Genomic DNA, 27,606 nt, shown 5'->3' on the forward strand with positions numbered 1-27,606 from the left:
CAGAAAATAAACAAAAATAGCTTAAGATTTCTATTTTGTTGTTTGAAATCCTCCCGGAGTGGGGCACAAACACAATGAGTGTTTTCCCTGCTCTCTGTGCCCTTTTCCCATAAATCCACCAAGATTTGGGACTATTTGGGAGTTATCTCCCACCTCAGGACACATGAACCCTGCCCCAGGTGTGATGAGAACAGTGAGGGATCCAAGGTGATCCAAGGAAATCCCATTCCCATCCCAAAGCTCTGGATTGGTTTGGGAACTGCCAGCTGAGATTGGCTTTGAACCAGAAACCCTTTCCTCCAGCCAAATCTGCACCCAGTTCAAAGAAGACATTAAATGCTGAATTAAGTTATTTAAATAAGATTTTGGTGCTCTTTTGGAGGGACAGTTTGGAATAAAAAGAATTGAAGTGTGGGAAATGACTCCCAGAAGAAAATCCCGGCTCCAAACCATCCCAAACCTCCTACAGAGCAAAAAGCAGCCAGTGAGGATTCCTGTCAGCACTGAGGGAAGGAAAACCAGCATTAGGAGATTCATCAAGGGCCATTAAAAGCCTTGACAGCAAATTAGTTTGGAGTTAATCACCAACGGAAGCACAACTGAAGGATTTGTGTCTCGGCAAAGTTTGTTTGGTGTCTCTGAGCTTGAAATGGCCAAGGAGGAACTGGGAACACCAAGGAAGGCATGGAAACATCAAGGAAGACCTGGAAACACCAAGGAGGACCTGGGAACACCAAGGAGAACATGGAAACATCAAGGAGGACCTGGAATCACCAAGGAGGACTTGGGAACACCAAGGAAGATCTGGAAACACCGAGAAGGAGCTGGAATCATGAAGGAGGACCTGGGAACACCAAGGAGAACATGGAAACATCAAGGAGGACTTGGAATCACCAAGGAGGACCTGGGAACATCAAGGAGGACCTGGGAACACCAAGGAGGGCATGGAAACATTGAGGAGGAGATGGAATCACCAGGGAGGACCTGGAAACAATGAGGGGAACCTGGGAACACCAAGGAGGACCTGGGAACATCAAGGAGGGCATGAAAATACCAAGGAGGACCTAGAAAGACCAAGGAGGACACGAAAACATCAAGGAGGACCTGGGAAAACCAAGGAGGACCTGGGAACACCAAGGAGGACCTGGAAACACCTAGGAGGACCTGGAAACACCTAGGAGGACATGGAAACACCAAGGAGGACATGGAAACATTGAGGAGGAGATGGAATCACCAGGGAGGACCTGGAAACAATGAAGAGAACCTGGGAACACCAAGGAGGAGCTGGGAACACTGAGGAGGACATGACAATACCAAGGAGGACCTGGAATCGCCAAGAAGGACATGAAAACATCAAGGAGGACCTGGAATCACCATGGAGGACCTGGGAAAACCATGCAAGACATGGAAAAAATGAGGAGGACTTGGGAACACCAAGGAGGAGCTGAAAACACCAAGGAGGGCATGGAAACATCAAGGAGGGCATGGAAACATCGAGGAGGGTATGAAAACATTGAGGAGGAACTGGAATCACCAAAGAGGACCTGGGAACACTGAGGAGGACATGGAAACCTCAAGGAGAACTTGGAATCACCAAGGAGGACTTGGGAACACCAAGGAGGACCTGGGAACATCAAAGAGGGCATGAAAATACCAAGGAGGACCTAGAAAGACAAAGGAGGACATGAAAACATCAAGGAGGACATGGAAACACCAAGGAGGACCTGGGAACACCAAGGAGAACATGGAAACATCAAGGAGGACTTGGAATCACCAAGGAGGACTTGGGAACACCAAGGAGGACCTGGGAACATCAAGGAGGGCATGAAAATACCAAGGAGGACCTAGAAAGACCAAGGAGGACATGAAAACATCAAGGAGGACCTGGAAACACCAAGGAGGACCTGGAAACACCTAGGAGGACCTGGAAACATTGAGGAGGAGATGGAATCACCAGGGAGGACCTGGAAACAATGAGGAGAACCTGGGAACACCAAGGAGGAGCTGGGAACACCAAGGAGGACCTGGGAACACCAAGGAGGAGCTGGGAACACCAAGGAGGACCTGGGAACACCAAGGAGGAGCTGAAAACATCAAGGAAGACCTGGAAACACCAAGGAGGGCATGGAAACATCAAGGAGGGTATGAAAACATTGAGGAGGAACTGGAATCACCAAAGAGAACCTGGGAACACCAAGGAGGACACGAAAACCTCAAGGAGAACATGGAATCACCAAGGAGGACATGTGAAAAAAAAGAACCCAACCTATAATTGAGGTTTCTTAACTTTTTGAAACATCTGAATCTGAAATTAAAAACCCTTTCGGCCACCGAGTTCGTCAAGACAACCAAGAGGAATAAAAACTTTGGAGAGCTTCCCTCTCTGTGGTTTTTAATGATTTATAAAGTGGAAAATTCTTCCCAGCACTGTGGATGTTCCCTGACCTCCAGCCGATTGCCCATAAACAGATAAACAAAGCCAATCCCTGGCTGAAAAAAATCCGATTTTGGGAGATCTTTGTGAACTTTTTTTGGCTCCAGAAGAAGACAAGGAGCAGAGCTGAGGAATGATGAGGGGCAGGACAAGACATGATCTCATCTGAACCCGGACCAAGGGGAATGGAGGAGGCAGAAAAACAATTGTCTGCCCTTATCCAGGAGAAGCAGGAAAGGTGAAACTGCTGCCAAAAGCCATCCCAAAGAAATAAAAGGAAGATTAAACAGCTGTCAAATCCCAGAAAAGAGCGGGATCGTGGAGCAAGGAATCCCGAGGAGAACTCTGCTGCTCTGGATGGGAATAGAAGAGGAACAAGAGAGGAACCTGCCAGGGCTGAGATTCCCTGTCCAAGCCCAACGTGTGGCTCTGGAGAGGAGGATGATGATCCAAAAGATTCCAGGGAGATTCCAGTTGGGACACTGCAATGCACAGCTTGGCTGGGGGAAGTGAGAGGCTCCATGGAAATTCTCCATGGAGTATTGCCAGATGTTTTCTAGGATGAGAGAAACACGGGCACAGATCTGACACAAAGGAGGAGGGAAAACCAGGGAAAAACCAGGGAACAGCTCTTTTGGATCTTTTCCTCCTCTCCTTGAAGGGAACTTGGGAAAGTTTCTTCCCCCATTTTCCAGGTTGGACAGGGCTTGGAGCAACCTGGGATAGTGGAAGGAATGGAATTCCTGCCCATGGAATGAGATGGGCTTTAAGGTCCTTTCCAACCCAGCTCGTTCTGGGATGGTTCCATGACAACAATTCCATGACAACAAGTCCATGACAATGATTCCGTGACAACGGATCCGTGACAAAGGAATCCATGACAACGATTCCATGACAATGATTCCGTGACAAAGGAATCCATGACAATAATTCCATGACAACGATTCCATGACAATGATTCCGTGACAACGGATCCGTGACAAAGGAATCCATGACAACAATTCCATGACAACGATTCCATGACAATGATTCCGTGACAACGGATCCATGACAAAGGAATCCATGACAACGATTCCATGACAACAATCCCATACCACGTTTGCTACACCCTGTCACATTCATATTTTCAGGGAAAATCTCTTTGCCCAGGATTCTTCTCCTGGGAAGCTGGGAAGCCTCAGAGAAAAAGGAAAACAATAATTATCTCATTTGCTTTTCCTCTGTTTTGCTGCTTTGGAATGTGTTTGGACATTGTTTACCCACAGGTGATAGTTTCGTTGGTTTCATGTGAATTGTTTTGACTCATTGGCCAATCAGGGCCAAGCTGTGCTGGGACTCTGGAAAGAATAATGAGTTTTCATTATTATCTTTTTAATAACGAGTTTTCATTATTATCTTTTTAGCCCTCTGTCTGTATCCTTTCTCTATTCTTTAGCATAGTTTCGTATAGCATTCTTTAATATAATATAGATCATAAAATAATAAATTAGCCTTCTGAGAGCATGGATCAGATCCATCACGCCTCCCTGTTATTCTATTTGGGCACCCCACAATTACAATAACGCCCCAGGTCCAGTCTGCTTTCTCCGCTCCACAATCCCCTGCTGGATCTGGACTGGGATGGGCACAAGCCCTGTCGTTCCTGCAGGGTTTGTGGAGGGCAGTGGGCGAATCCTGAACCAATGAATCCTCCCCTCCAAGGTTTCTGTTTCCCGCGGCCTTTGGGGCTGTGTTTCCACAGGAAAATCCCACAGGGGAGGAACTGTCATCCCAGGGGGACTCAGAGCTTTGGGTGGGGACAAACTCCTTGGGAAATGTCCTGAACCCCTGGAGCCGGCTCTGGATCCAAAGGCTCTGGCTAAGCTCCAACGGGATCCTTCCATTTGTCCTCGCAGAGCAAATCCCAACCCAAAATTAGGGCTTCTTCCCTCTTTCCAGACATCCCATTCCCTCTGGTTCTTCCTCACTAAAATCCAGGAGGGATGATCCTGGATCAACAGATCCTGATCCATGCACTCAATCAGGAGTTTGGGATCAGCCCAGGAATGATGGGGACACGCTGTGACAAACAGGTCCTGCTGGGCCTTAGTGGCATTTTTCCCTCTGTTTTGGTGTCAGCATTATCCCAGTTTTTACACGGATGCTGCTCACCCACAGAAACATCCAGAAAAGAAAAAAAAAATCTATCTATGATTTGCAATTCAAAGCATTTTGAAAAATATTTCTTCCCCCTGCACAACCCTAGTGCCTTTAATTTTCATCTACATTTAAAAAGAGGTTTGATTTATGTTAATCCTCAATAATCCAGTGTTGAATTCATTTCAGTGAGAGCTGCATTTTAGGAGGGGGGGTTATGTTTGTTTATAAATAAATTTATGGTTTTGCTGATTCCTTGAATTTCTGAGGGATTGTCAAATGTTCTCAATCTTGAGTAATAAACACAAGCAAAGAGTGACTCACTGCTTGGGGTTTTTTGGTATTTTTGCTTTGTTCCAGCAGTAAAATTATAACTTAGAAATATCCTTGAGCCAGAAAATCAGGAGGGGTAGAAGAAGAGAGCAGGAAAATGATTTGATTTTTGAAAAGTTGTTATTTTGATAACTCTTATTTGGTCGGAAGTGATTATGATGAGGTCTGACTTCTTTTGATGAGGTGGAACAAGAAAAGAACATCATGAATAAATATTGGCTGTCAGAGATTTCTGTTCAGGACAAGAGGGAACGGCCTCAGGCTGGGCCAGGGCAGGCTCAGGGTGGACACCAGCAGGAATTTCCTCATGGAAAGGGTGCTCAGGCCTCTGAAGGAGATGCCCAGGGAGGTTTGGAGCCCCCATCCCTGGAGGTGCCCAAGGAATTTCTGGATGTGGCACTCAGAGCTCTGGTGGGGATCGGGCACAACTTGGATTTGACAACCTTGGAGGGCTTTTCCAGCCTCAGGAATTCTGGGATTCTGTGAGGATGGAGAGGAGCTCCAGCTCCTGTCAGGACCTCACAGCCACCACATTCCCCACCAGGTCTGAATGCAAACCTTGGACACGTCAGAGGGAGGAGACTTTTCCCTGGATTCCACCACGGTTTGGTCAGGCCCTCATCTGAGAGGCTGGTAAAGGTTTGGGACACAAAGTCAGGATCCCACCTGCTCTTCCTGACTTCCTTCAAAGTCTGGGAAATTAATCCTTAATTAGCCCTCAGAAGAGCAGCTGGTGGAGTCTTTCTCCCCATTAGGGTTTGGATTTTTAAAATTAATTTTCCAGAGAAACTGTGGATCCACATCCACAGATTCCACATCCCTGGAAGTGCCCAAGGCCAGGCTGGACAGGGCTTGGAGCAACCTGGGACAGTGGGAAGTGTCCCTGCCATGGCAGGGGGTGGAACAAGGTGACCTTTAAGGTTCCATCCAACCCAGACCATTCCAGAATTCCACGGACAGGACATTCAGAGAGCAGAGCGAGGAGCAATCCCGGGTTTTAGGAAAGGATGGAAGCTGCTTTCCAGGAGCACCCACAAAAAGGCAGGGCCGAGTTATCCCCCCTGGGAGCTGATTTTGGCCACAATCACCCCTCTGGGACGTGCAAATTCCGTGCCCTTGGTGGTTCCCTCTCCACCTGCCCCTCTGGAAGAGCGGGAATGCCGCACATTCCAATAACCACATACAACCCTAAAATTGTACCAGCTCCCACATCCAACCCTAAAATTGTACCGATTTCTGCCTTGTCCCCAGGACTTGGGGAAAGGAGAGGACAATCCCTGGCTATCTCCATGAGCTGTTAACCCTCCCCACCCCAGAGGAGCATTTTCCAAGGAGCGAGGATTCCCAAGGGAAGAAGAACATGGGCATGGTTGTACCCAACGCAACCTTCGACCGACGGATGGCGGCGCCTTTCCCAGCCCCGTGTGTGTCACCAGGCAGATCCACAGGCAGAGAACAAACCAAACCCACGCTGCTGACCCCCCAGGGTGGCTTGTCCCCTCCCAGGACAATGGCCCTGCACCCTCCCTGCACGCCTCCTGCTTTCCTGGGGGACGCTCCCGTCCTCCTCGGCCGCCCACGCTCCCCGAGGGACCCGAGGACCACGCAGGTCTCCGGTGTCCAGCAGGTCTGGAGAGCTCTGTTATCACCAGGAGAACGTGGGTCACGGAATTCACGGGTGGCATCGCCCACTGGCCACGCTGGTGGGTGGCTCACTTTTTGGTTTTTTGTTGTTTTTTTTTTGTTTCCCCAAATAACTTAATCTCTCATTCCACAGAACAGAGGAGCTGCATGGAAACGCTCGGAATCCGCTGCGTGGCCTGATGGTCTTTTCCCACTAAACGCTCTCCAGGAACCATTTTTTTTTTTTTTTCCCCATCCTTTGGCTGAATTTTTCCTTTCCTCCTCCTGTCTTTACATCACTGTCTCTCTCTCCTCTTCCACCAGGACCGTGGGTCTGTCTCCGTCGTAGAGCCCGGAGCCGTTCAGGTATTCCTCATCCTTGTTGTACTGCTCCGGGCCGGAGGAAGGCATGGAATTCTCTGAAATGGAGCCATTTTTCACATAACCTGGCAGATTCCTGTGGCCGTTGAGGGTCCCTGGAATGAGTCTCGTGTTGAGGTGGAGGGCGAGCGCCCCTCGGGTGGCTACGTTTGTGATGCTGGTGTGGGAAACCATTGGTCCATAACTGTAGGTTGTGCTCCCACTCCGGGCTTTCCTTTTAAAGTCAAGTGCTAAAGTCCACCTGCTCCATGACTTCTTTATTTCTGCTTGGACCTGAGGGGAAAAAAAAGGAGGGGAAAAATAAAAACCATGAGTGGGAGAAGAAAAATGTCAGAAAAATGTGACGTCCATAGATGGAATGGGTAGCAAACACTGTGGGGATTTGGAATTGTCATGGTCTTTATGGGCCCCTTCCAAATCAGGAGATTCTGTGATTCCATGAAATTGGAATAAATTTGCATTAAATAAATGATAATTTCACTTCAAATAAATAATAAATTCACATTAAATACATAATAAATGCACATGAAATAAATAATAAATGCACATTAAATAAATAATAAATCCACATTAGAAAAAAAAAAAAAAAAGGAAGGGGAAAAACTCCCATGACTGGGAGAAAAAAAATGCCAGAAAAATGTGATGTTCGTAAAGAGAATGGGTGGGAAACTCTGTGGGGACTTGGAGTTGTCATGGTCTTTATGGGCCCCTTCCAAATCAGGAGATTCTGTGATTCCATGAAATTGGAATAAATGCACATTAAATAAATAATAAATTCACATTTAAAAAAAAATAGGAGGGGGAAAAACCCCCCATGAGTGGGAGAAGAAAAATGCCAGAAAAATGTGGTGTCCATAGATGGAATGGGTAGCAAACACTGTGGGGACTTGGAATTTCATGGTCCTTATGGGTCCTTTCCAAATCACGAGATTCTCTGATTCCATGAATTTGGACTGAATTTGCATTAAATAAATGATAAATTCACAATAAATAAATAATAAATTAACATTAAATAATTAATAAATGCACATGAAATAAATAATGAATTCATATTAAATAAATAATAAATTCACATTTAAAAAAAAAAAGGAGGGGGGAAAAACCCCATGAATAGGAGAAGAAAAATGCCAGAAAAATGAGGTGTCCGTAAATGGAATGGGTAGGAAACTCTGTGGGGACTTGGAATTTCATGTTCTTTATGGGTCCCTTCCAAATCAGGAGATTCTGTGATTCCATGAATTTGGACTGAATTTGCATTAAATAAATAATAAATTCACATTAAATAAATAATAGATTCATGTTTTAAAAAAAAAAGGAGGGGGGAAAAACCCTCATGAATAGGAGAAGAAAAATGCCAGAAAAATGAGGTGTCCATAGATGGAATGGGTAGGAAACACTGTGGGGACTTGGAGTTGTCATGGTCTTTATGGGCCCCTTCCAAATCAGGAGATTCTGTGATTCCATGAATTTGGAATAAATGCACATTAAATAAATAATAAATGCACATAAAATAAATAATAAATTCACATTAAAAAAAAAAAAAAAAATGAAGGGGAAAAACTCCCATGAGTGGGAGAAGAAAAATGCCAGAAAAATGTGATGTCCGTAAATGGAATGGGTAGGAAACACTGTGGGGACATGGAATTTCACGGGTCTTTATGGGCCCCTTCCAAATCAGGAGATTCTGTGATTCCATGAAATTGGAATAAATGCACAGTAAATAAACAGTAAATTCACATTAAATGAATAATAAATGCACATGAAGTAAATAATAAATGCACATAAAATAAATAATAAATTCACATTAAAAAAAAATAGAAGGGAAAAACCCCCATGAGTGGGAGAAGAAAAATGCCAGAAAAATGTGGTTTTCATAGATGAAATGGGTAGGAAACACTGTGGGGACTTGGAGTTGTCATGGTCTCTATAGGCCCCTTCCAAATCAGGAGATTCTCTGATTCCATGAAATTGGAATAAATGCACATTAAATAAATAATAAATGTACATAAAACAAATAATAATAACACATTAAAAAAAAAGAAAAAAAAAGGAAGGGGAAAAACTCCCATGAATGGGAGAAGAAAAATGCCAGAAAAATGTGATTTCCGTAAACAGAATGGGTGGGAAACTCTGTGGGGACTTGGAATTGTCATGGTCTTTATGGGTCCCTTCCAAATCAGGAGATTCTGTGATTCCATGAAATTGGACTGAATTTGCATTAAATAAATGATAATTTCACTTTAAATAAATAATAAATCCACATTAAAAAAAAAAAAAGGAAGGAGAAAAACTCCCATGAGTGGGAGAAGAAAAATGCCAGAAAAATGTGGTTTTCATAGGTGAAATGGGTAGCAAACACTGTGGGGACTTGGAATTTCATGGTCTTTATGGGCCCCTTCCAAATCAGGAGATTCTGTGATTCCATGAAATTGGAATAAATGCACATTAAATAAATAATGAATTCCCATTAAGTCTGCCCTTTCCAAATGAAATATTGGACAGTGGGAAGCTGGAATGGCTGAAAATGTGGGAAAGCTCTGCCCCAAGGCTGAGGGACGGAGAGCAGCACATCCAGGAGGGAATTGTCTCAATGTCCCATAAAAATCAATTGTCAGCAGGAAAACCACCTTGTGAGGCACCTGAATCCTGAGAAATTTCCCCAGAATGGGAATTTCAGACTGGGTCTAAAGTAGGTTGCTAAATTTAGGGTGAGATCAATTCCCCTTAGATTTTATCCTAGTTTCATCTGCAGAACACAAACAGTGATTTTTTTTTAGTTTAATTTCCCCTTAAAATCCACAAATTTAGGTTATAAGTTCCCCTTAAAATACATAAATTTAGGTCATAAATTCCCTTTAAAATCCATCAATTCCCTTTCATCCCAGTCTGTGGAGGTTCTTCCCTGGGGTGTAGCCACTGACCATCCACTTTCCTAATTAGCAGCAATAGAGGGAATTAATGGAAATGAGGAAAATAAAGTATATAATTCTGGAGATAGATAAAAAAGACAAAAGACACCAGAAAAATCCAGATTTTTTTTTTTTGTTGTTAATCAGCGACTCCATCAATCGGGTTTTCTTCCCAATTTGAAATGAAGCAGCACTAAGCAGCACTTGTGCTAGGAAATCAAAAATTCCACATTTTTTTCTCCATTAGCTGCTTCCAGTAGCTCATTTATTGGTGCCATGCTGACCTGGGGGGGTTTTCCACCAGAAAAAAAAAATGAAGATTTGAATTTTTAATGCATCCTGAGAGACCTTGGACTGCAAAATAAAGTTGTTTGCTGTAGAAAAACGAGGACGTGCTGATGTGCATCCACCTGGGTGTGGAATTAACCCAAGAAGGGAGGGGATGAAGATGTTCACGACTCACCTCTCCATTGCAAAAACAGTATATGATGGCAACAAAAAATCCCTGGAAGGAAGGAGGAAGAAACAACAAATTAATGGGAATTTAGGGAAATTTGGGTCTCTTTTCTGCCCAGCACCCCCGGGTTTCTCTGGGATTGGGGACATTTAAAACCTTCTGTGTTTAAAACCTCTCCAGTGGGGCAGGAGAGGGAAACAGAGAAAATTCCCTGGGGATGGAGCTCCTGGTGGACCAGCAGATTGTCCTGGAGGACAAGAGGCCAAAGCAATCCTGGGGTGCATTGGGAAGAATTGGGAAGAACATTTTTTCCTGGACAAATTTCCCATTTTCTCGTCGCGTTTTGCAAGCAGAAAACAGATTTGAGGCTCAAATATTTTCAAATCCCCTCATGAATTGATTCCAGCGTGCTGTAAACCCAGCCCTGGTTCCTAAGGCAGCCTTGCACCCACATTTCCCTCCTCTCCCCGATGAAATTCCCATTTTTCCCCCCAGAGTTCCAGTACCTGGAAAGAGTTGAACAGCATTTCATAGTGCATTTGAACTTGCCAAAGAATCCCTGACACGTCTGTGTATGGCATAGCCATGAAAACAATATAGTGAACGCCAAACAGAGGCATAAGGACGAGGGTAGATTTCAGCAGCTTCCTGCAGGGAAAAAAAAAAGGGGAAAAAAAAGGAGAGGAAAGGGAAAAAAGGAGGAAAAAAGGAGAGGAAAGGGAAAAAAAGGGGAAAAAAAAAGGAGAGGAAAGGGAAAAAAAGGGGAAAAAAGGAGAGGAAAGGGAAAAAAAGGGGGAAAAAGGGGAGAAAGAAGGGGAAAAAAGGGGAAAATGAAAGGAAAAGGGGAAAGGAAAGGGGGAAAGGAAAGGGGGAAATAAAGGAAAAGAAAAGGGGAAAAAGAAAAGGGGAAAAAAAAGGAGAGGAAAGGGAAAAAAGGAGGAAAAAAGGAGAGGAAAGGGAAAAAAAGGGGGAAAAAGGGGAGAAAGAAGGGGAAAAAAGGAGAAAATGAAAGGAAAAGGGGAAAGGAAAAGGGGAAAGGAAAGGGGGAAATAAAGGGGGAAATAAAGGAAAAGAAAAGGGGAAAAAGAAAAGAGGAAAAAAAAGGAGAGGAAAGGGAAAAAAAGGGGAAAAAAAAGGAGAGGAAAGGGAAAAAAAAGGGGGAAAAAGGGGGAAAAAGGACAGAAAGAAAGGGGAAAAAAGGGGAAAATGAAAGGAAAAGGGGAAAGGAAAGGGGGAAAGGAAAGGGGGAAAGGAAAGGGGGAAATAAAGGGGGAAATAAAGGGGGAATAAAGGAAAAGAAAAGGGGAAAAAGAAAAGGGGAAAAAGAAAAGGGAAAAAAAAGGAGAGGAAAGGGAAAAAAGGAGGAAAAAAGGAGAGGAAAGGGAAAAAAAAGGGGAAAAAGGGGAGAAAGAAAGGGGAAAAAGGGAAAATGAAAGGAAAAGGGGAAAGGAAAGGGGGAAATAAAGGGGGAAATAAAGGGGGAATAAAGGAAAAGAAAAGGGGAAAAAGAAAAGGGGAAAAAGAAAAGGGGAGAAAGAAAAGGGGAGAAAGAAAAGGAATTAGTGCATGGCTAAACCTCCCCAGCATCACCAGCCCAGCCAGGTTTGTCACTGGGCACGAGCTGCTGGTGGTTTTCTCCTTGTCCCCTTGGGTATGGGATGTCTACACAGTGCTGTGGAATTCCACCTGGAATTCCAGGCAGTTGGTTCAGCCCTGGACATGGCCCTGTGTGACGCTGCAGGTGACAGCACTGAGGGGGCTCTTCCAGTCAGGATCATGGGGGGAAGGCAGAAAGGAAGGAAAGGGATTTGTGCTGCAATTCCAGCCCTCAGGCTCCAGCTGAAATCCACCAAACCCCCTGATCCCTAAAGGATGGTTCTCCACCTTCCCATGGACCTACAGGACCCACAGCGGCTGCCGCTGCTTGGGCAGGAGGGGCAGAATTTTGGCTTCCAGAGCTCTTTTCCAACCTCAACCACTCCACGGAGGCAAGGCAGGAAAATCCACCCTGGCTCGGTGGCTCCTGTGCAAAGAGCAGATCTGTGTCACGGACATATTGCGTGAAAAATCCTTTTGTTAGGATCTTTTCTCCTGAGAAGCTGAGAAGTTTCAGTCTCTCCATGTTTTGCTGGTTTGGAATGTGATTTGAAGAATTGTTTACCCAGCATGTGAATTGTTTTTACTTGATGACCAAATGACAGCCACCTGTGTCGAGGCTGTGAGCAGTCACAAGATTTTCCTTTTCCTTTTCCTTTTCCTTTTCCTTTTCCTTTTCCTTTTCCTTTTCCTTTTCCTTTTCCTTTTCCTTTTCCTTTTCCTTTTCCTTTTCCTTTTCCTTTTCCTTTTCCTTTTCCTTTCCTCTTTCCTTTTCCTTTTCCTTTCCTCTTTCCTTTTCCTTTTCCTTTCCTTTCCTTTCCTTTCCTTTCCTTTCCTTTCCTTTCCTTTCCTTTCCTTTCCTTTCCTTTCCTTTCCTTTCCTTTCCTTTCCTTTCCTTTCCTTTCCTTTCCTTTCCTTTCCTTTCCTTTCCTTTCCTTTCCTTTCCTTTCCTTTCCTTTCCTTTCCTTTCCTTTCCTTTCCTTTCCTTTCCTTTCCTTTCCTTTCCTTTCCTTTCCTTTCCTTTCCTTTCCTTTCCTTTCCTTTCCTTTCCTTTCCTTTCCTTTCCTTTCCTTTCCTTTCCTTTCCTTTCCTTTCCTTTCCTTTCCTTTCCTTTCCTTTCCTCTGTTCTCTTAGTATAGTTTTCATTTTCTTTTAATATAATATATATAATAAAATAATAAATCAGCCTTCTGAAACACGGAGTCAGGATTCTCATCTCTTCCCTTGCTGGGGTTGCCTGCAAATTCAGCAGATCTGGAGCAGAGGGAGGTGAGTTAGGAGTGGAATTACTCCAGAGATCCAGGGGAGGAGGACAGAGCAGGGTGGACACTCCTGGGAGGTGCCTTGGGCTTCAGCATCCCTTGGAAAAGCTCTTTTTTCCACAGAGCAGCTCCACCTCAGCACAGGATCGGTGCTGGGAGGCACCACAACCCCACAACCCTGAGAATTTGGCTGGGCTGGCTCCGGAGGGAATCGGCTTTGCCTGGAAGTGCCATTAATTGAGGGATCAGACCTGGTGCCAAGAGTTCCAGCAAGTGCCCGAGCGCGGCCGGGATGGGGAAGGGCAGGAGAAAGGGCCGGCACCGCCTCTGTCCTGCAAACCCCCCTTGGGGGAATTCAACGCTTTAAAAGGAGCAGGCCCCATCCAAACCATAATTAATGGCAAAGCTTCGGCCGGGGGAGAAGTAAATAAACGGATAAATCAGAGCCCTGACAGGGCGGCGAGCAGAGCTGGGAGGTGTTTTGCTGCCAAATCCCCCTCCTGCCTCAAATGTGTGTTTGGAGAGGGAGGTGGGAGCGATGAGCTCATGGTTTACATCCCAAACCGTTCCGCTCTCCCCCCTTCCCAAGTGTCCACGAGATCCTGGGAAGCCCTGGGAGCTCTCAAGCAGCCGTGGTGTCCCAGCAATCTGAATTTTCCGTCCAGTTTTTGACCATGCTGCAAATAACCCGAATTATCAAGGGAGACGAGCTGGCAGAACAAAGGCAAACCAAACAAAAAACGAAACGAAATTGGAATCTTTTTTTTCAGTTCAGCCAAGGCACTGAAAACACCCGCTCAAGGGCAGGTTTAACCAATAGGCCAAGCTTAACAAAGCACAAGAAGGGAATAAAAATAAGCAAATAAACTGATACAAGTTTTACGGCCTTCAACAGCACAAACAATGTTTTATTTTTGCGCTTTGGGTTCAAAAACTGTCTGAAGAGCTGGAATTCCTCCCTAACCTCCAGCAGGCTGGATTTGAAAGGTTTAGGAGAGTTTTAAATTGCTCTGGTTCATTCTGCACTACCGCTCTTGGAAGACACCAAACTTTTTGGGTTATTTTAGGTGGCACCAGTGCCACCCTGGGCTTTCTCCACAGCCAAGGGGGTGAAGCCAGGACTCTGTCCCATCCCAGAAAGGGGACAGGGCAGGGGACCCTCACCTGTACTGTTGTCTCGAGTCGCACCTCCCTGCATTCGTCTCTCGGAGCTTGGTGGCGAGGACTCTGATAATATTGATAAAGAGAATAAAATTTACCTGCAGGGGAAAGAAAACAAACAAACAAACAAGAGTTGTTAAAAAAATTGATGAAAATTGGTGTTGTTTGGTTGGTGTTTCCCCCAGGTGAGGCAGGGGCTGGGATTGGGGAGGAAGCTCCTCCTGTGGAAGGGAAGAGGAATGATTAAAAACCAGGAATGATCCCAAGGTTTTTAACCTACAGGGAGAACATAGAATGGCTCACAAGGTGTGGGCAGCTCACATGGAAACATCGGAGCCAGCCAGCCCAGCAGGCACCTGGAGGAGGCCAAAATGGGGTTTTATTTGTCTTTACAGCCCAGCTGGGATTGAGATCCCCTCTGGATACCAGGAGCACTCTTAGGATGTCATCCCACATTTCTGTGTGCAAAAGGAAAGAGGAACAAGCCCAAGGCACAATGGTGAAGACACAGAGTGGGCCTAACTGGAGATGACAGCTCAAGAATGAAGAAGGACAATGAAACTCTTGGATTTCTCCCATATTTCCACTGCCAAATTCCTCTGGGAAGTGTTTAGGATGGAACAGGCGAGGACAGTCAGGGAATATCATCTACTGCCTTTCAGGGAAGCACATCCGTGAACACAACTCGTGGCCAGATGCTCAAGATAATTCCAGTGGTGCTTTGGAACAGGCTGCCCCAGGAAGAGGTGGAATCCCCACACTGGGAAGTGGTGGAATCCCCACACTGGGAAGTGGTGGAATCCCCATCCTGGGAAGTGGTGGAATCCCCACACTGGGAAGTGGTGGAATCCCCACACTGGGAAGAGGTGGAATCTCCATCCTGGGAAGTGGTGGAATCTCCATCCCGGGAAGTGGTGGAATCCCCACACTGGGAAGTGGTGGAATCCCCACACTGGGAAGTGGTGGAATCTCCATCCTGGGAAGTGGTGGAATCTCCATCCTGGGAAGAGGTGGAATCTCCATCCTGGGAAGAGGTGGAATCCCCACACTGGGAAGTGGTGGAATCCCCATCCTGGGAAGTGGTGGAATCTCCATCCTGGGAAGTGGTGGAATCCCCACACTGGGAAGTGGTGGAATCTCCATCCTGGGAAGAGGTGGAATCCCCACACTGGGAAGTGGTGGAATCTCCATCCTGGGAAGTGATGGAATCTCCATCCTGGGAAGTGGTGGAATCCCCACACTGGGAAGTGGTGGAATCTCCATCCTGGGAAGTGATGGAATCTCCATCCTGGGAAGTGGTGGAATCTCCATCCTGGGAAGTGATGGAATCCCCACACTGGGAAGTGGTGGAATCCCCACACTGGGAAGTGGTGGAATCCCCACACTGGGAAGGGGTGGAATCCCCACACTGGGAAGGGGTGGAATCCCCACACTGGGAAGTGGTGGAATCCCCACACTGGGAAGTGGTGGAATCCCCACACTGGGAAGGGGTGGAATCCCCACACTGGGAAGTGGTGGAATCTCCATCCTGGGAAGAGGTGGAATCCCCACACTGGGAAGGGGTGGAATCCCCACACTGGGAAGTGGTGGAATCTCCATCCCGGGAAGTGGTGGAATCCCATGTGGATGTGGCACCTGGGGACAAGGGTTAGTGGTGACCATGGTGGTGCTGGGGAATGGTTGGACTTGACCTGGGAGAACATTTCCAACCTTTGTGACTCTGTGATTCCAGTCTTGTCCCAGAGGAATGCACTGAGGAAAATTTATTGGCAACACCTCATGGAGGGGAAAGATGGGTTGGCACTGGGGAGATTCCCATCTTTGCAGAGCTCTTCAGAGCAGGTTTCCCTGGATTCCACCAGCTGCTGGATCAGCCAAACCCTTCCATGGGATTATGGAGAGGGTCCAGGCAGGACCATCCCGTAACCTCAGTGAGCAGATCCATGTTGATGGATAATGCCTATGGATTCCTGTGGAGCCTCCAGCATTTTGAGACACCAAATTCCCACACCACACACTCGTTCAGAGTTTTAGGGAGGGACCATCGTGAACCTCAAGCTGGATTATCCAGGAAACCTGCTTGGATTCATTTTGGCTGGAGCCAGAGCAGATCCATGTTCCAGCATTTCCATGACAGAGATTTCTCCACCACAACCATTGGAAAGTCGTTTTCCCATGGTCAGTTATCCTGCCTGGGAAAACCAGGAATTCCCTGAGCTGCTGAGCCAGCAGGGGCTGATCTGACATGGCTTTGTCTGCTGTGGTTGGATTCCTCCTCCTTTGAGGAGGTGCGAGCTCGTTTGGAACTGCTCTCCATTAAAAAAGCAGGGAAGGTCGTGCCACGCCCTTTCCACCACTGAAATATGAGTGAAAATTCTCTCCCACATCCATTTCCCTGTTTTCATGAGGTTTGTGGGAATTTTACATCCCTGCCACCCCATTCCCTGAGTTCTATTTGGCTGAAATTTCCTGATTGGCACAGGAATTATAAAGGAGGAATGGACAGACTGACGGGCAGGGAAGGACAGAGCCTGAGGGCATTTAATTCCTTGGAAACCATCAGAAAAGGAAAAAGCAAGCAGAATTTATGCCTCTATAGGTGTTTTTCCAGCTTTAAAGCCTCCAAAGTGGGATTTTGTTCTGCATTTGTCGGCAAAATTAATTATGTCCAACATTATCACACCCAGGAGGGAAACTCCTCTATTTCCCCAAATGTGCTAAATTTGTAAAGAAATCCAGGCAAAAGAATCACATCCAAATTAGCAGAAAGTGGAGAGATTTTAAACCCCTCAGCCTCCAGAATCTCATCCAGAAAATGCAGGACTTAGTCCAGCAACGTGGGAATGGCAGAAGCCGCCAAGTGAACAATACGAACCCACAGAAATTAAACAGACACAACCCATGGAATATTTCTGCATAATAAACAGCTGGATTTGCAAATTGCCAGGGCACAGGCACAGCCTCCTGGAGAAACCTTGTTTTTCCAAGGATGAGCCTCAGTTGGGCTCTTTCTCCTCTGCTAATTGGCCTTCAAATGAAATGCGATGGGGCCACTGGAATGAATTTAATTGAACCATCTGGACTTTCTTCTCCAGCCTCTTGTTCATTTCCAAAGATGTGGTCTCGTTTCTTCCAAGGAATTGCTGGAGCCAGGTGGAGAATTTCCACCAAAGGGATGAAATCCAGCCCCACCCCAAACCCCAAAAATCTCACCTAATGAGAATGAGCACATCCACCTCGGAAAATTTCCTGCTCTTTGTGTGTCTGGTGCTCTTCTCACCCACACTGAGCATCTTCCAAGGCCTCCTGATTTGGGAGGTAGGAGGAAGAGCCTGATTCCAACCCTCTGGACCATGGAGAGATTCCACTCGTGGATGAGTGGAAATCGAGATGGGATTTGGGGCAGTGCATGAGCTCTTTGACATGGATTTCACCAGGAGACTGAGCAATGGAGAACCCCAAATAAAGAGAGCGGGGGAAAGAGGGTAATTAATGAATTCATTAATTAGGACATAATTGAATTCACCTGGTGCAGATAATTAACTCTGATAACGCCCTCTCCAGCTCTGGAGAGCTCCTCTGGGATGAAGGGATAATGTCACTTGGACCCTTCCTTTCCCCTCTGGCTCCTGGGTGGGGGTCGGAATAATCCACCCTCAGTGAATAAAGATCCAATCAAAGCTGGGATGGTTTCACTTCCCTTCCCACCTCAGGCTTCCCAAGCTTTTACCAGCTCAGAAATAATGGGATAGCCCTGAAACATTCCTGGGAATAGCTTTGGTCTGGCCACAGACCCAAAATTCCATCTCTTCCCACTGGAGATGCTTGGTAAGAATGTGTTATGATCCCTGAGGGTTTCCAGGATCATCTGGGTTGGATATATTGCCTTGAATGTTGGTTTTGTTGATGATTTTGGGGTCTTTTCCCTGAAAATGTGGGAGTTTTCTCTCCTTGAAGTCACTCACAAACCCTTCTGCCATATTCAGCTGCCAAAATTCCAGGCAGGACAAAAACCCCTCAAAGTGGGCATGTAGGGACTATTATAGGGCAGGAATTTTGGTAACAGGAGGAGGAGGAGGAAATCCTGGATCAGCTCTTCCCAAGGACCCAAAGGCCTCCCAGCCCCTCGCCCATCCCATACTCACCACGATAGCTGCCAGGATGGGCACCTGAATAATCCACTTCAAATTGCCAGCACTCAAGTCCCAACACCTGAGGAGAGATGGACATCCTGTCAGGAAAGCGCTGGAAGAGCAATGGACTCCAGAGTTCCATTGCAAAAACCCCCCTGGAAGGATGAGTTAAAGGTGGAGGGACCTTGCTCTAACCCTGCCTGCACTCAGTGAGATTTTAGGAATATCCCTTTTCCTGCTGTTATGCTACTGAAAAATGAGAATATTCCTATGGTTGGGATGGCTCTGCTCTCCAAAATGTGAAGTTCCTTCCAGCTCTTTCCACACCCATCCAGACTCATCCCTTCAGGGCAGGAACGGATCCTTTTCCACTTCTTCACTTCCTCACCAGAAAAAAACCCCCTCCATTAAAAGTAATCCAGGTTTCATGAACACAGGAGAGGCTGAACTGATGTGGGATCACAGAATCCTCACATGGGTTGGGTTGGAAGGGAACTTAAAGGTGATTTAATTCCAAACCATGGGAGAGAGGTTGCTCCAAGCCCTGTCCAACCTGGCCTTGGACATTTCCAAAGATGAGGCAGCCACAGCTTCTCTGGGTGACGTGTGCCAGGGCTCCCCCACCCTCACAGGGAAGAGTTTTTCCCAAAATCCCATTTATCCTTGACCTCTGGCAGTGGGAAGCCATTCCCTGTGTCCTGTCCCTCTAGTTCCTGATGGATAATCCCTTCAGTTTCCCTGTAGGCCTCTTCAATCCTGGAAATGTCCCTGCTCATGGCAGGGGGTTGGATTAGGTGACCTTTAAAGGTCTTCTCCAACCCAACCATTCCATGATTCCCCCTTGGAATAAACCTGCACAACTTCCCATGGGGACAGGTGGCGATGGGGACAGTGCTGGGGTTCCACATTCACTTCCTGGGGGTTTCCTTCCACCAAAATCCCCCAAAATCTTTAATCTCCATCCACCTTCAGTCCTTATTCCCAGTGAGGACTGGGAGGGCCGGTTGGTGACGTGGATGTTGGGATGTTGGGATATTCGGATGTTGGGATGCAATCCTCTATCTGCCAAGGAGGGACGGGCTCCATTGGCTCCCAGGAGTTTCCAGCAGCCACTGGAAAAGCTGACTCTGTTAATTATTCTGTCGGAATTCTCTCCATCCCTGGAGGAAGGAATGCCACAGCTTTTCCTTATCTGATCCAGGTAACCCCCACATGGCCCTGGCAGTTTTCCCAGGCCGGCTCCTCAGGGATAGGCGAGGCTGGAAAGCCACCAGTGCTCCCTGGAACTCTGTGAGGATGAGCTGGTGTCACGGATGTGTCACCCGTCAGCAGCTCTGCTGGTCCACCCACCCAAGCCTGGAGCTGAAATCCCCTTTGGAAAGCAGTGCCTTCCCAGGCAGAGCCATTTGGGAATGCCCAGGGACCCTCATGGATGGAGGATCCTGGGGACATGGAAACACCTGTGCGGTCAAGCCTGTGAGTTTTGGGGGAAAGGCCAGGTTGGACAGGGCTTGGAGCAGCCTGGGACAGTGGAAGGAGCTCCTGCCTGTGCGAGGGCGTACTGAGCCCCGGGATCCGGCTAGCTAGTGAGGGGCGAAGGCCAGCACCCCTGCACATCTAAAACCAGCCCCCCTCGGCGTCTTTGGCCTTGGGCTGGGCTGGGTGATAGCTCGGAGCGGCACGAGTGTGAGACGAATTAGGAGGCGACCACTTGCTGGAGGTAGGCTGTCGGTTTATTACAGAGGCACCAACAAGGAGGGGAAACACCCAGCAAATGGCCCTGAACAGGGGGCCACACAGGGTTTTTAAGGGAAAAAGGGGGGAAAAGGTAGGGAAACCCAGCTAGCCAATAATAATACATATTTTGAGGTCCTAAACATAATTGACATACCTAAATAACCAACTAATATTAAGCAAAGGAGGGGCTCCGGGGCGGCAGCCAACCATAACCCCCAGAGAGAAGAAGGTTCTCGAAACCTGGGAGGAGAAAGGGGGTGATTGACTTAACCCAGGGAGGAAACAACTTTCACTGATAAGGGAAACCAGGGGAGGAGCAATTACATATCGGCAACTATGAATAGCGGTTACTATGGCAACTTAGCTGACAGGCTAGCAGTGGCGGGAAAAACTGGGGGAACGAAACCATTTTACACATAATAGGGGAGAACAATACATAAATTGGGGGAATAACACAAGAAACTTAACAACACACTACAACACCTGCCCATGGCAGGGGTGGAATGGGATGAGCTTTAAGGTCCCTTCCAACCCAAACCATCCTGGGATTGTAAAATCCATGGAGGAGTTACAGTTCTACCTCCCCACCACGACCAAACCTCCCTGACTGTGCTGCAGCTGCTGTGTCCCAAATTCATTCCTGCCCATTCAGGATTTTAAGGATCCCTGTCTTGTCCCTGCCCAGCTGTGACACAGCCCCCTCATCCCCAGGGATAACAACTGCAGGCATTCCCATTGATTGGATCCTGCAGAACAAAGGGAAAATTATCCTTCCCTTCCATCCACCATCCTCCTCCGAAGGTTAATGACGTCAGAGTAGAATTTCAGCTTTGCCTGGTTCTTTTTCCTTTTGAATTCACCCATAAATGCCACAAAACTCTGCACGTAAGAGGGAGAGAAGGAAACCCAGTAGGACTTACTCTGTGTCGGCCAGAGTGGCTCTGACGCTGGCCCACACTGTGACAAACACAGCAGGGAGTCCTGCAAGAGAACACAGGGGACACGAGGTCAGCGGGCACCGAGGGCACCAAAATTCCAGGTGGAGTGGGTTGGGGGAAGGTGGGAGGAGCAGCTTTTAATTATTCAGGCATGATCGAGGCTGAGCTTTCACATCTGAGAGCTGAACTGGTTCAGTTTGGGGGGCTCACAACAAAGAAATTGAGGGGCTGGAGCGTGTCCAGAGAATGAAAACGAGTTGGGAAGGATCTGGAAAACTGAAGGAGCTGGGAAAGGGAATCAACCTGGAGCATAGGAGGCTCAGGGGGGCCCTTGTGGCTCTGCACAGCTCCTGCCAGGATCGCACAGCCAGGGGGGATTTGGGATCTTATCCCAGGGAACAGGGACAGGAGCAGAGGGAACGGCCTCACGCTGGGCCAGGGGAGGTTTGGGTTGGAAATTTGGAAAATTCCTTCCCCCAAAGGGGCTGTGACACACTGGGACTGCCCAGGGCGGGGGGGAGTCCCCATGCCTGAAGGGATTTAAATTGCTGTGGATGTGGCACTTGGGGACATGGTCAGGGGTGGCCTTGGCAGTGCTGGGAATGGTTGGACTCGATGCTCTCTGGGGCCTCAGAGTGCTGGAACATGAAAGGCTGAAACTGGCTTTGGCCAACTCATCCCATGGGTGATCCCATGGCTCTGCTCTGGAGCCGGGCTGGGAGAGCTGGGAATGTTCCCCTGGAGAGGAGAAGCTCCAGGGAGAGCTCAGAGCCCCTGGCAGGGCCTGGAGGGGCTCCAGGAGAGCTGGAGAGGGACTGGGTGTTGGAGATTTTTTCAGGGATGGCTTGGAAGGCAGCTGTGGGGGACAGGTTCTCACAGCCTGTTTCTGTAAACAGCAGAGGTTCTCAGGTTATTTTTAATTACAGGTAAAAGTGACAAACATGAAGGCCTTGAGAACCTTGCACATCAGAGTTCTCAGGCAGCTTTCTCATAACAAGTGGATGTTCTATCTTTGGCTGTTTTGGGAAAGCAAGAATAATTTTGAGAACCCAAATCTTGGTATTGGAAACATAAGGAGGGGTTGGTGTGTTATCTCTGACCTATTGTGAGCTCAGATTTTGCAAGGTGCGTGAACTTGATTAACACTGTTATAAAAAGTGCCTGATTGATCAATAAATCGGAGTCAATGGCTGACCAACGCAAGGTGGGTCGTCTCCCCTCCAACTTCAATAACTGGGGACAAGGATGGAGGGACAGGACACAGGGAATGGCTCCCAGTGCCAGAGGGCAGGGATGGATGGGAGATTGGGAATTCCTGGCTGGGATGGAATTCCCAGAGCAGCTGTGGCTGCCCTGGATCCCTGGAAATGCCAGGCTAGACAGGGCTTGGAGCGCCCTGGGACAGTGGGAGGTGTTCCTGCCCATGGAATGGTGGAATGGGATGATCCTCATGGCCCCATCCAACCCAAACTATTCCATGATTCCATGATTCCAATGGTTTTACGCAGCACACCTTCTCCAAGATATTTCCTCCCTTCCTTCACATCAAGGAAAGGTAGAGCAGGAGTCAGGCTCTGGCAGTTTCTCCCAGAAAATCTCTGGATGGATTGGAAGCTCTGTTAAATATGAGAGAGCTGCTGCATGAAGCAGAGAAATGCTGAAATTGAGGGTCTTGCTTCCAAAATATCCAGCCAAAGGCTCATTCCCAAAGGAACCATTCTGATTTCAGCACAGCTACCCCCAGGCCATCATCTTTTCCCTATGAAAAGTGGAAAAAAATTCCCCAGTATCCAAATGCAACTTTGTATTTATTTTTCTTTAGGGTCCAGTTATTTGTACAACCGAGTCCCCTACTGGCTTCCCTTAAAAAGCAGGATCCAATCCACAGTAGCTTCCACAAATTTGGGAAGAATGACCCCTTTCAGGTGGAGAAAAAAAAAATTATTAAAAAATAAATAAAGGCGACATTTATCAGCGGGGACTGTGAAGAGGCTGTTCCCAGTCTAAGCTCGCTGGGGCTCGGGGATAAGCCCAGGCTTAACTTTCAGCATGCACTTAAGTCTCATTAGGGTGCTTAAAGGTTTTCCTGACCACGGGGTGTGGAGCAGGGACGGCTGTGTCCCAAACCCAGGGACAACGGGGCCCTTATCCGGGCTGGGAGCTGGGAATGCCGAGGTAATATAAGAAAGCATAAATAATTAAACACAGAGCCTCACTCAGGCCCAGCGCTCCTACAAAGCCACATTTATAAGGAATTCACCCTGCTCCACAATTCCCTGTGCTGCTGGCGCTGGGAAGAAAATCCTTGACCTGTCGCACTGGGAACTTGGAGAGAGGGAAGTGAGGGCTCGGGGAAGGTGACAGGCACCAGCTCTTTCCTCCTCCCCGCCATCCACCCATTCCAGGCTCTGGAAAATCATCCAAGGTTTAAATAGATTGAATTTTTTTGGTGCTCTTTCAGTTTATATCCACTGAGGAGCTGCCATGTTGGAAGGCTGCCCATGGAATATTGGATATTCCCACTACAGCGAAGCCTTAAGTCTGAAGGATGGATTTTTTGGGAGATTTGGATTTACTTGATAGGAATCTGTTCCTCTCTTGCCTGTCCTGAGCTTCAGAAGAGACACAATTTCCATTCTTGCTAATCCTGGGCTGACTTTGAGCTGCCAACCAACAATAAAATAGCCGGGGAAAGGGGTTATCCCTAAAAATCCCAACATGTGGATGGATGGATGGATGGATGGATGGATGGATGGATGGATGGATGGATGATGGATGGATGGATATGGATGGATGGATGATGGATGGATGGATGGATGGATGGATGGATGGATGGATGGATGATGGATGGATGGATGGATGGATGATGGATGGATAATGGATGGATGGATGGATGGATGGATGGATGGATGGATGATGGATGGATGGATGATGGATGATGGATGGATGGATGATGGATGGATGGATGGATGGATGGATGGATGATGGATATGGATGGATGGATGGATGGATGGATGGATGGATGGATGGATGATGGATGGATGGATGGATGGATGGATGATGGATGGATGGATGATGGATGGATGGATGGATGGATGGATGGATGGATGGATGGATGATGGATATGGATGGATGGATGGATGGATGGATGGATGGATGGATGGATGATGGATGGATGGATGGAAGGATGGATGGATGGATGGATGGATGGATGGATGATGGATTGATGGATGATGGATGATGGATGGATTGATGGATGGATGGATGGATGGATGATGGATGGATGGATGATGGATGATGGATGGATGGATGATGGATGATGGATGGATGGATGATGGATGGATGGATGGATGGATGGATGGATGGATGGATGGATGATGGATGATGGATGGGTGGATGATGGATGGATGGATGGATGGATGGATGATGGATGGATGGATGGATGGATGGATGGATGGATGGATGATGGATGGATGGATGGATGGATGGATGCATGGATGGATGGATGGATGGATGATGGATGGATGGATGGATGGATGATGGATGGATGGATGGATGGATGGATGGATGCATGGATGGATGCATGGATGGATGGATGGATGGATGCATGGATGGATGGATGGATGGATGCATGGATGGATCAATGGATGGATGGATGGATGGATGGATGATGGATGGATCAATGGATGGATGGATGGATGATGGATGGATGACGGATGAATGATGGATGGATAGATGGATATATGGATACATGAATACATGGATGGATGGATGGATGGATGGATGATGGATGATGGATGGATGATGGATGGATGGATGGATGATGGATGGATGGATGGATGGATATTTGGATACATGAATACATGGATGGACACACGGATACACGGATGGATGTGCTCCCTGCCTCCAGCCCAGCCCCCGCCGTGCCGTGAGCGACTTGTACAGAATCCACATTGTATGCGCTGTGCATTTCCAGCCACACACACAGTGTGTACAATGCAGGTGCTATAAAGTCAGGAATCTCCCCAGCAGCCGGAAAACGGGAAAGCTCTGCTGGCCACCCCACCCCCTCCAGGGCTTTTCCTCTGTCCGTGTCTCCCAGCAGCTGGAAAAATGGGTTTCATGCATGTGGAGTGAGGGAGCGACTGCTGGAAGGGAATTTAGGAATAAAGACCTTGTGTAGGTCTGGGAATTCTGGTCTCAATTCCCTGGGATTTAAAAGCTTCTCTGAGGAACAATGCCTGTGTTTTATGAGTCCCTCTCTGTCCCTTTTTCCTGATGTTTAATGGGAATAACAAGAATACTTTTAAGGCCTCTGGTCCTGCTTGGTACATATTTTTCAGGGCAGGATTATTCCTGCTTGGATAAACACACAGGGCTCATCATCATCATGCATTTTTGGGGCACCTCCCACCGTCCTTTTTATCTTTCCCAGGTGTCCCTGCTTTGTTCCAATTTGCTGAAATCCAGGGCAGCCCAGCCGTGTGTGCGGGAATTAACATGGTGTGAAGGGAAAACGCCAATGGAATCAGCTTGGGTTTCCTGGCTATTGGTCATGGTTCCTGAACTTCCTTCAAAAAACAGCTGCAGGGAGCTGGGAGTCTCCCAAGGGATTTATTGTTGCCCATAATGTCATTATTTATTTATTTTGGGTGGGTGCTGGCATGGAATGAGTTCCTTTCCATCAGCAGGGTCTCCTTTGGAAGAAGGGAGTTGAGGACTTTGATGGAGTTTGTGCCAGTGAGGATGTGGATTGAAAATTCTGGACAGGAATCCACGGAGGTGACATCAAAGAATTGCTCTTTGTCCTGCTTTTCCCAGAAATAAGATGTTTCAGGGTGATTTTTGCTCCCTGTTTCCACCTTGGAGATTTCCAGGCGGGACAAATTCAATGCTGATTATTGCCAGGATATTCCAGTTTTGGGGGCAAATCTGTCTTTTCCGTGGAACAACTATTTATCCCTGATTCCCCGTCACTCATTGCTGCGGTGTGGGCAGGATCCAGTGCCCGCTGCAGGGAACTGGAATTTTTCCACTGTCTCCAGTGGCTCCTGGATTGGTTTGCCCTTTCCAGTGCCCAAAAATTATCCAAACAATCCGCCTGAGCGGGTGCCTGTGTGGACATTATCATCCCAATCCAAACAAAGCAATCCCGGCTGCCCCCGGCGGGATCGGGATCGTGTGTTCTCATTCCAGAGGAATTTCCACGGCTCCTGGAAGCCCAGGGATGCTGGCTGTTGTGACAGGTGTGACTCCAGCCCTGTGGTCGCTCCGATAAAATGATTATTCCCTGGCAGAGCTTGGGAGAGCAAACGAGAGCAATCCCTGCCTGTCCCGACTTTTTCCCCTTTGGTTTTGCTTGTTAAACACATGGCATTATTTTCCAGCTGCTTCCCTCTCCTCCCAGATTCCCTCTGGGGAATTGCTTCTTTAAATCTGCTCTTTGCAGTTTAATGTTATTTTTTTTTGAGAGGGGAATTTTTACAGAGCCTGAAGGTTTGGAGGAAGATGAGTTTATTTCTCTTTTCTAATTTAATTTAGTTGGGGTTTTGTTCATTTGCTTTAGCAAAGAGGTGCCATCCAGAGCCCTCTCCGGCCCTCAGCAGCTGAGATAAGAAATGCCAAATCCCCGAAATAGAATCCCAGAACCATCTGGGTGACGAGGGATCTTAAATCCCATCTCATTCCACCCCCTGCCAAGGACAGGGACAACTTCCACTGTCCCAGGTTGCTCCAAGCCCCATCAAATATCTCCTAATTTGTTGATTTTCCCAGAATTTTTCCAGCTGTCCAGGACCAGGCTTTTCCTGAGAGATGGATTCCCACTTTGGAATATTTCTACATTTACACTTCCCATCGTTATCATCTGTCAGCACCAGCAGTTTCTGACCCATGGAGCAGCTGAACAGGAGATTTGGGAGCAGCTTCTTCCTCATTTGGGGAAGGAGAAAGGCTGGAGAGAGCCCTGCCCTGGAATATTGAATCCCAAAAATCTGCAATCCTTCATGAACTCAGTTCTGGGTTCCCTGCCTTGCTCTGAGTTCCACCATTAGGGACAGCCACCAACTTTTTTCCACAAAAGTCTCATTTTGGAATGGGGGTGTAGGGGTGCACACCTCAACCTTGCCCTAAAAATGCAGTCAGGATGTGGCCAGGTGGATTTGGGATATGGAATTTGGGAAGTGGGGCTGTGCCAGGTAACCACAGCCGCCCTGGAGTGCCCTGGACAGATTTTCCTGCTAATTCCTGTTTAAACCCACACCCCATTATCCTTCCTCACATCCTCAAGGATCATCGGAAACATTCCCTGCTCTCCTCCCAACCTCCAGGCTCCAAGACAACTGTGGGCAGTTGTTTTATTGTCCCAGCACCTCGTAACTCCTGGGAAGCCAAAATTAAAGCCAGGAGTGAACAGAAATCCCATTCTCCTCCGAAAATGTGCCTGCCCAAAATGTCTTCTCCTAATGAGCCCCTTCCCTGCACCCACATCCCGCCCCTTTCTCGTT

General features: G+C 47.4%; 1 protein-coding gene across 1 annotated transcript in view; it reads right to left on the bottom strand.

Annotated features, from left to right (window-relative positions):
• Positions 1-6,732: 6,732 nt before the first annotated feature.
• PTH1R (parathyroid hormone 1 receptor) overlaps positions 6,733-27,606 on the bottom strand; it is a 114,336-nt gene continuing 93,462 nt past the window's right edge. Inside the window, exons 8-13 of the mRNA XM_074538582.1 lie at positions 21,083-21,143; positions 18,438-18,504; positions 14,296-14,390; positions 10,780-10,921; positions 10,280-10,321; positions 6,733-7,180 (exon numbers count right to left, since the gene is read on the bottom strand). Of these exons, the coding sequence (XP_074394683.1) occupies positions 6,818-7,180; positions 10,280-10,321; positions 10,780-10,921; positions 14,296-14,390; positions 18,438-18,504; positions 21,083-21,143 (770 nt within the window). The 3' untranslated portion in view covers positions 6,733-6,817. The remainder of the gene's footprint in view (positions 7,181-10,279; positions 10,322-10,779; positions 10,922-14,295; positions 14,391-18,437; positions 18,505-21,082; positions 21,144-27,606) is intronic.

The sequence above is a fragment of the Zonotrichia albicollis genome, chromosome 1, assembly GCF_047830755.1.
Source record: "Zonotrichia albicollis isolate bZonAlb1 chromosome 1, bZonAlb1.hap1, whole genome shotgun sequence".
Classification (NCBI taxonomy): Eukaryota; Metazoa; Chordata; class Aves; order Passeriformes; family Passerellidae; genus Zonotrichia; species Zonotrichia albicollis.